At 42.4% G+C, this 10,028-nt stretch overlaps 1 protein-coding gene across 1 annotated transcript in view; it reads right to left on the bottom strand.

Annotated features, from left to right (window-relative positions):
* The window catches only part of wdr11 (WD repeat domain 11), a gene marked incomplete in the record, with an annotated part of 45,224 nt that extends 37,116 nt beyond the window's left edge, over positions 1 to 8,108 (bottom strand). Inside the window, 5 exon segments of the mRNA XM_076286172.1 lie at positions 3,411 to 3,612; positions 3,979 to 4,152; positions 5,035 to 5,188; positions 6,591 to 6,702; positions 7,913 to 8,108. Coding sequence (XP_076142287.1) covers positions 3,411 to 3,612; positions 3,979 to 4,152; positions 5,035 to 5,188; positions 6,591 to 6,702; positions 7,913 to 7,998 — 728 coding nt within the window.
* Positions 8,109 to 10,028: the final 1,920 nt, after the last annotated feature.

Genomic DNA, 10,028 nt, shown 5'->3' with positions numbered 1-10,028 from the left:
AGAGAGATAGGATGAAGCAGAAGCACAGAGTGAAAGAGCACGGGGGGGGGGGGGGGGGGGGGGGGGACGACTGCATCTGCTCTCATTCTGGGTCACATCACATAGGCAGGAATGGAGACACTTGAGCACCACGAGAAGACAACAAACAAAACAAACAAACAAACAAACCAAAAGATAGTAGTAGAGTAAAACGGGCTGACTTCAATGCAACAGAAATCACACAGGATGACTTTTAAAGCTCAGGCAATAAGATGAAGAGTAACCTATACCAAAGCACAAAAACACCAAAGCTAGCACTGATGGGTACAGATACAACAAACTGTGGCATATGCCTCCTTCATTCACACCACAGATACACGATGCTTGTACACACACACACACACACACACTGATACCCTCTGATGGGCTGCGGTGAGCAGGGGAAAACAAGCGGCCCACCACCCACTGTGTCCGAGTTGCTTTTCCAGGACAGCTGCTGTGCTCGGAGCAGCAGGGAGGCCAAGCCAGTTACAGCCACTTTCCAAAACCAACATCATTACCAGCATAGACCCCACATAAACAAACCGCCCTCTCCAATCACCGCATCACACACACACACACACACACACACACACACACACACACACACACACACACACACACACACACACACACACACACACACACACACACACACACACACACACACACACACACACACACACACACACACACACACACACACACACACACAAATATCCCAAATAGAGCAACTGCTTTGCTTTAATCACAGTGCTAACACTAGGGACACTAATGCACACTAGTACTTGCATAAAATAAACAAAGACTGGACGCTAAACCCCTCTGAAGACATAAGACCACGTCTGCATACTCTCACGTATACTAAGACAGGCTGCACACTCGCACTCTTCAAAGACTCTCAATCCGAGACACACACACATACACAAACAAAATCTGAGGCTTGGCTAAGGCTAAACAAACAAACACTCCAACAAGACTCTGTATGCAAAAGCAAGGTTCAGCTATCCAGCAGAGTGAAACATGAATCCCTTTCCTCCTCCACCAGCTGCCCGTGACCTTCAAAATGTAACAATGAGAACGGGACTACAAGCTCTGACCCAAACTGTTCTGTTTTACCATTCACCTCATCTCTCCCTCGTTTCCTCTCCCCCTCTCCTCATCCCTCTGTGTCCAGGAGAGTCGTGTTGGATTACAGCTAATTGTTGTGTGTGTGTGTGTGTGTGTGTGTGTGTGTGTGTGGGGGGGGGGTTTGGTTCCCACCCTGGCAGCAGAGTCAATTCCAGGCCAGAGCTGAATTAATCGAGGCCGGCTGCGGCAGGTAGAGGGGGCTAATGGGTGGGAGGCCAAGAGAGTCGGAAGCCCTGGACGCTAATGGGAGTGATATACTCCCGCATTCACACAGGCCAGCCTCGAGTCGCCACCCTCCGTCCGAGTCAGACGGATCGATACGGACTAAAGAGGAGAACAAAGGAAAAAAGCAGAAAAAAAAACCCCCCACAAACATGAGAGAACGTGAGAGAGACACAAGGGGGAAGAAAAGGTAGAAGAGAAGAAAAAAAAAATGGAAAAGAAGGAGATGAAGAGAATGGGAGGAAATGAAGAGGAAACCACGGGAGAGAAAAAAGAAGAAGACACGGCAGAGAAAAAGAAAATAAAAGAACAAAGACAAATAGCCCAGTGAAAAGAGAGAAAACCAGTGAGAAAGAGAGAAGGGGTGAGAGACAAAAGGAGCCTGTGAGTGAAGCAAGATGGAGAACAAAGACCAAAAAAACTAGAGGGAGATCTGGAATGGCTTCTAAACCTTGACCACAGATAATTATAATCAGAAGACTACTTCAAGGAGATCATTTGATAAGCTTTCAAGCAGAGGGCTTGCATCTGTCATTCCTCTGTTCACGGTCAAAGGCCACCGTCACTCACTCCACCAAACACTCTCTGGAGTCTGACAACCAGCCAGTATAACAGGGCCGGATCTCTAGGGCTTTTTGTCAGTCAGCGATGCGGAGGCTACTGAGGGGTTTATTTTCTCACACATGCTTGTGGACACTCCAGGTCCTAAAAGCCAGAATCCTTCTCCAGCGCTCCGTTCCAATCCTGTGCGCCCACTAACGAGCCCCGCCGCTCAGTCGTGAGATTGCACTAATTAGGCAAATCAGCGGGATCAGTGCACGGGTGAGCCCGACACAAAGACCTCTGCCAACACTGACACAACAGAGCTGCCACAGCCACGCGCCGCCGCTAATATCATATTTAGGGCAGCCGTGGCCTACTGGTTAGCACTTCGGACCTGTAACCGGAGGGTTGCCGGTTCGAACCCCGACAAGTAGGCACGGCTGAAGTGCCCTTGAGCAAGGCACCTAACCCCTCACTACTCCCCGAGCGCCGCTGTTGATGCAGGCAGCTCACTGCGCCGGGATTAGTGTGTGCTTCACCTCACTGTGTGTACACTGTGTGCTGTGTGTGTTTCACTAATTCACGGATTGGGATAAATATAAATGTGCAGAGACCAAATTTCCCTCACGGGATCAAAAAGAGTACTCTTTTTCAAAACTTCTATATCATGAATGGGTTCCAAAACCAAGGCAAAATATTTCTGTTCAAATTTCTGTAAATATTTCTGTTCAAATCCTACAGTATTGGTTTCATGTTTTTTAGCCCTTGATATTATTATATGATATTATATCCATATTCACAGCCAGCCAAAATGTCTTAGGATAAAAGACAGTGTGACAGAACCACTATGTAAGGGATAATGGACGACACCGCTTTTAGGTATCAGAAGATACTGCACTTTTGAGGTGATAATGCCTCGTTACACCTCAAAAGTGCTTCTTATACCTGAAAGCCTAAACTATGTAAAAACACTATTTTACTTAGCCTACCGCAATGTAACTGAACTGTTTTTGGACTTTGTTCAGAATCTAAGGTCTTATCTAAATCGGCTTACAGTACAAACCTTTAATGGTCAGATCATACTGGGACCATATTTCTTCCTTCCTATAAAGTTTTGTCAGGCTAGGAATCCTACTTTTTTACATATTAACGACAAAACATGGCTTCCAAGATTATGGCACGTTGGATTAATAACTAATCCATGCCGAAAAAGATGGAAACATAGGATAAAAAAGACGGAAATAGGATAAAAATATTTTACAGGTGTTACATTTGGGACCTAAACATTATGCAGACACATTTTGAGCAAAATCTGAGACAGTGCGACAACCATTTTTCTGAATCCTGTCTGATTTGACACAGAATGACCCAGCAGCATTCGCAAGACATGTTCTGCATAGGCCTTCAGGCCTACAAAATCTGCCCCCCCTTTGTTAATGATATGAGCCTGTGTTTTCAACGTCTGGTGTTCGGTACAGATACGCAGCGGGCTTCACCTGGGCTTCTCGTTGGTGATGAGCACTTTGACTTTGTTCAGGGCCTTCTTGGCGCCGGTAGGTGCAGGGGTTGGTGCAGCAACAGGTTTGGTGTGAGCTGGGCTGGCATGGGGACTAGCGATGTAGACCTTCTTGCCCGCACTTCCAGGGGGCTTTGAATGGGAAAAATCTGTGATGAAGACGATGCCCTCACTGGTCAACACTGGAAAGGGAAATTCAAAAGGTACATTTTTACCTGAGAAGACAACAGTATGATGCTACAACACAACAATGCTACAATTAAAATCCTGTCAAAGAGGGTCAGTGTGCAGTTTGCAGTGGACAAAATGGCATACACATGTACACGCATCATTTCTTAAATTAATCACAGCTTGAACAGCTGAGGAAGACATTAATCTTAAACATTACGGTTTTCAATTAAATGTGTTCTTTACCAGTCACTGTATTTCCTCTACTTAGTTAATAGCCCATTTACATGCACTAAAGCAGGCTTTCCACATCATGGGTTTGTCTAGCCTGGTGAACACCTAAACTATCATAATGGGATTCATATTGGGTTGCTGCTTACAGGCAAGGTTGGAGGGGTTGAAGGGATCAAAAGAGAAAGAGAGAATGTTCTCAGCGTAGCTCTTCTTCCACAGCTTAGTCCCAGTGTCTCCATTCCACAGCACTATGTAGTTGGGGGGATGAACAGCCAGGAGGAGGTCCCGAGAGGCATCCTGTGCCCACAGCCAGTCCATATCTGACAAGATGAGAGAGGGAGAGAGAGGGAGGGAGGAGAGGAGGAGAAGAGGAAGCAATGATGTTAGCAGATGGAGAAGAGTGTGTGCTGAGATCAAAAGGCATGCACTGAACAAAAAAAAAGAGATGTCATGCTAAATGAAACTAGGGGTGTCACGATTCTCCAAATCCTCAATTCGATTTCATTTTCGATTTTAAAATCATGATTCGATCAAACTCAATCTTTTTTTTAAATATTACTGTTAATGCTTTCTAAATGTTGTTTACTTTTTTTTTACCTTTCCCTATTCTGTTTCAGGGGGATTTTATTTTGAAATTGCTTTTTTGTTCCAACCACGAGGTTGTAAACAAAACAAACATTAAACATAGACGTGAACATAGTGAAATAAAACAACACAGAATGATAATTTGATTGTTTCAGCACACTCCAAAGAGACCCAAGGTTAGTGTTCATGGAATATCAATGTGCATTTTATGCCTTAAAGTAATTTTGGACTGTAACTAGATCATCTTTTCACTTGCTAAGTTGAGTAAGTTAGTGTGATTTCAGAGAAGCAAAAGGGGCTTCGATTTTGATCGGTTGATATGTATTTTTTAACTGGCGGCAGCCTAAATGTGTCTCAATTAAGAAGAGAAGTAAGTCAGTGTTTCCCACAGAATTGAATTCTATTTGTGGTGGTAGGTTTGCAGAATTAACTTGAATGCAACAGTTTTTAACAAATTAGCGCAGCGTGGTTATGATGCTAACCAGAATTAAGCACAATTTAGTACAACCTGGAAAATCATTGTGTGGTGGTCAATGTTAATATTGTGGTGGGCCGCCACAAATAAGTCAATGTATGGGAAACACTGTAAGTGATGTTTCATGTGTAGTAGAGCTCACCCTGGATGGGTTTGGCATGCTCCTGGATCTCGCAGTGAGCCGTGCCACTCACCACGTCCCACACTATGATCTTCCCAGCAGCATCAGCCGACGCCAGCCGCAGGGAGTAGGGCGAGCTCAGATTGTGGTGATAGTTCTCCCTGGACCATTTCACCTGTGAAAGGCAAGAGAGAAAATAACAAATGACCACAAAAACAGTAATAAAAGGAGAACAACAAATTGTAAAAATGGCAGGCAAAGACGTAAAATCTGGCGACTAATAATCCAAAGCCTAAAGACTAAAATTAAAACAAGAGTAAAATAAATAATAAAAAAAAAAAAAAGATACTTTGAAGAAGATCGTACATACACTTAAAAATACAGGCCAACAATGCAGATTTGATTTCACAAAAGATAGTTGATATTTGTGATCGACAGCTGACAAAATTACACCCCTCACTTCTATGCTCCTGAAGCACTGTGCTGGATGGCTGGGATTGTTCATGGCTTGCTCCAGGCCACTACGTTTGTTTCCAATTTACAGAGCCAGGACTGGGCAAGTCCACTGGACAAACACTGATCGGACAGCTGGAGGGCCATGCAAAGCAATTTTCTACATTTGGCAAAAAGCGATTGGAATCACAGACCGCACCTTTAAGCCTAACATTGCAGAAAAGCAAAGTAGCAGAAAACATGACCCTTTAATGGCATAAAGCACCGATTTTATAGAGTGAACTTGTCACATCTTGTTTAATGATCCTGCTGAGGTGGCAAGTATGTTCTGAATAATTGAAAAAGCCCCAGCAACCCATTTGGAGTTTTATCAGTCTCTTTGTTTTGGTAATTTTCTTTCTTCGGCTGTTTACTTCCAATGAGGTTGAGGGATGGCTCTGTATTTTGCTGTGCTACAGTTTACAAGATTAAAGACATGGCTAGGTGAAGACTACAGGGCCAGCGGCGGACCACAGCACTGAGAGACCACAGCCTTTATGGCCATTACTCACCCAGAAAAACCTTGCTTGTGGCTACCGGCTAATGTTCATGCTGGGACAGAGACAAACCACAGGCCACTAATGCACTGCATCTTCCTTAGGTTCGGAAGATTCCAACTGGATTTGGGACCAAAGCTAATTGCAATATTTATATAAGCCTTAAACCGTTCGTTTATCTTTCATTTACTCTAAATTCAAGATCATGAACTGGATCCAGCTGGGATGGTTGCTTAGGGAAGGCCCTGTGAACTGCATACATCATTCACGCTCATGCCTGCACAGCCTTTATTGGGCTTGTTTCTAGCTCTTTTGAAATAATTGCTTTAAATTGATTTAAAATATGTCTCTATCAAGCAAGATCCAAAGCAAAATCTACAGCACCACAAGAGCTGTTGAATTCAGTTCTTCACCACTGCCTAGGCTTATTTAAGCATCCCTCATCGTGTTTGTCCTGATGTGCACTTCATTTTATCATGCCGCCTCTGGGCCTTTCTTCTGATCAATAGGAGTTTAACGTCTCCTCAGAGGTCTTTAAAAAAAATCATAAAATAAAAGTGCTGTGCTGCATGCATCGTCCCAACTCACCTTGACAACATTGGCTTTGTGCCTCTCCAGGACCTGAATGGTCTGGGACGTTTTTGGGTCGATGATGAGGATGCTGGAGTGACATCCCTGCGCAATCAATCCCTGCCACCCCCTGATAGGAGGACAATGGATGCGAGATGAGCATAGAGACTGAGTGGAGGTTCTGAATTGTGATTAAGCTTACACAGGTTTGTTACAGAAAACTATTGGTGTACTAGAGGTTTAATAACATAGTCAGAAACAGGTTAGTGATACTGGCCAGATGTGAATACTTGTCCCTGTCATTATTTTTATTATTCTATTCTATTATACAGCCCACAATATGCATTAAAAACACAATTATGGCCTCACTATTGTTTCAGGCATAACCTCAGCTCAGCCAGAGTAGCTGAAAATCGCAGTTTTGGCATAAACTGCCAGTAGCTTCTCAGTGTCTCAGAGACTTGCAGTGCTGCCAAGACAATACTAATTATGATAGCAATGCCACTGTAACCTTCCCAACAAAGCCAAATGCTGAGAGCAGAATGCATTTCCTTGCCAAGAACGTAATAGGCTACTGCTGACGGAGGCAACATAACCTAGTTTCAACTTACATTAAAGTGAAACATTTAATACAGGGAGCTGCACACTTAATGCAGCCCTACATCACCTTAAAAATGTATACTGACTAAGTGTGCCTTTTAGGAGATCACCAAGTCTGCCTCTGCGCTTGCTGAAGCACGCTAGGCTGACGTTGTTGTTATGTAGGGATTGAGCAAGTCAAGTGCAATCTTAAATTGTCAGAACAAATTAAGTTAATTGTCCAATCTGCAAGGAAAGTTGCATGCTTGCCATTGCCAGAGCTAAAAGTACGTGTTGTAGTTAAATATTGCAACGTAATGTGTTCAATAGAAAAACCAAGATGGTCATTCAAAACCTACCTAGAATGTACAGTAGCCTATAGTATAATTCACTGCTGGGTTGGTGTTGTCAAGCAAAAGCGTAACTGTCAGTTAACACCCAGCTTTGTCATGTCGTGTCTCTGATATTATAAATACCAACGTACTCTAACATTATGTCCTAACGTTAACGATAGTTATCAATGATACATGACAGAGAACTGATCATAGACAGAAGAAGCCACACAGATAGACAAAATAATAACAACCGTCGTTATATAACAATAGGTTATCGACATTAACATTACGTCGCCAACCATACTAGCTACCAGTTAACATTTAACTTATAATGTATATTAAATCTCAAGTATTAAATCGTGAGATCTAATGGCATCATCATAGGTGCGTTAGCTAACTAACGTAGCTTGCTAACTTGTCACTCACCAATCGACTGCTGTTTTGTTCTGTAAATGTACAGTTCCAGTCAGTGTCCGCGCTGCCAGTTTAATATTTACAGTATATGGAATCATTTTGGTCTTTATATAACGGTGTTGTACTAACAGATTAACGTATAAGCATCAAACACAGGGTAGTATTTTACTATGACAGTAGCTAAAATAATCAGGAAGTGTTGATTGTGTCGGATGCACCGTCCAGTATAATATTCCGTAGGAAAATGTGTTCAGAAAAGAAAAGGTCCCATCAGATAACAAACGGGGTAGCATATGCTATGAGCTGACCAAGAAGTTGTAAAAAATTGTTTCAATGATACATTACAGGTGCCGTTTAACGTCAGGCTTTTCATCGTCACTCAGCTTCAACATTGAGGTTAGTGTCGGGTTTACCCTGGACTACATTAGTCTTCCCACATTGGTGGAGAGGTTGAATCAAAGATGCAAGATTCAGTGGTCCCATAATTAGGAAACCTGTCTTGGGCTAACGCACCTGTGCTGCGAAAACGTTCTGCAAGCATGAAACATAAGAGACAGACAGGGGACAGCTAAGACAAACAGGTAAGAACATAATCACACAAAACATACACAAAAAATACACTTGTTAAATGTATAAATCCCTATAATTAAAAATAAATAAATAAAATAGCTAATCAAAGCAGAGGAGGGGAGTATGCCTATCTGACACTTCACTCTGAAAATGACATAAATAAATAGCAGACAATGTTATCCAAAGCGACTTATACAAATGAAAACTAACATTCAAGCTACCTAGAGGATACCATTAATGCAACAATGATGCTCCTCAATTTGAAATTGTAAAGAATATGGGGATTTTATCATATTTCATAATACAAATAATGTAGCCTATTCAGAGAATCCAGAAGATTATTTAAAGGAACCATATGTAAGAAATGTATTTCAATGAATCATAAAATGGCCCTGATATGTCAGAAATCGTGTTCATTTCAAATCACTGACAGTAGTCCGGCCAGGATATTGTCATTTAAAAAGTGAAGTTGCAGCCCTCAACTGATGTTGATGTTGTGTTTTGTCATGTCATGTTGTGTTTTGGCCTGATGCGCCACCCTCCACTTATCTACTAATCACAAAGTCAGTAGTTTTTTGGCATCCGGGTTGGCAACCTCGAGTCGGGGGAGGGGGAGGGGATACACCGCTCTACAGTATTTTCAAAGTGATTGCAGTTCCAGTTTTGGCCACAATCTTACATATGGTTCCTTTAAACAATGTAGGCCTACAGGGCTGAAAAAAGAATATTTGATGGCTGATCTTCGGGGCCTCGGATGGCACCGCATTAAAAACAGACTTGTCTCTGTAAAGAAAATCATTGTACAGCAGGGTAACAAGGTATTTTTTTTCAGTAAGTATACTTCCAGTGAGGCTATTCACATTACATTTTCACCAGACATTAGTATTAACTCAGCTAATCCACACATACACAAAAATCCAAACATTATATAGTTATATGTATACAGTGGAATGATACAGGAAAAAAGTATTGAAGACGCTGAGAAAAAGCAGTACACCAAGGCAAGGTAAGGCAAGGAACGAGCTGGAATCTATAGTTAGAGAGTGATTATCCCTCCTATCTGTGCAAATTAATGTCAGCTGGGTTAGTACATATGGATACTGTAGGCGATACAAAGATTTTTCTTTACGTTGTCACACAAAAAACATTTCATGATGGGTAAAAGCAAAGAGCTCTCCCAAGACCTTTGCAACCTTATTGTTTTAAAACATATCAATGGAACTGGTTACAGATGCATTTCAAAACATCAGAATCTTCCAGTAAGCAGCATTGGGGCCATTATCTACCAGTGGAAGCAACATCACTGCGTCATCAACTGACCATGCACAGGGTCTCCTCACAAGATTTCTGACCAGGGAGTCAGAAGGATAGTCAGGAGAAGTCCAAGAGCCAAGGACCACTCGAAGAAAGCTCCAGAAAGACTTTGAGGAGGCAGGTACAATTGTTACAGAGAAAATCATAGGTAATGCACTCCACCGCAATGGCCTCTATACACGCTCACCCCTCATGACTCCATTGTTGAAGAAAAACATGTCGAAGCTTGTTTTAAGTTTGCTAC

The sequence above is a fragment of the Alosa pseudoharengus genome, unplaced genomic scaffold, assembly GCF_046254945.1.
Source record: "Alosa pseudoharengus isolate Yale_2024_CS ecotype anadromous, Long Island Sound unplaced genomic scaffold, YU_APseudo_1.1 YU_APseudo_1.1_scf_15, whole genome shotgun sequence".
Lineage (NCBI taxonomy): Eukaryota > Metazoa > Chordata > Actinopteri > Clupeiformes > Clupeidae > Alosa > Alosa pseudoharengus.
Note: the sequence above shows the minus strand (reverse complement) of the source record. Positions and strands in the feature narration are given on the sequence as shown.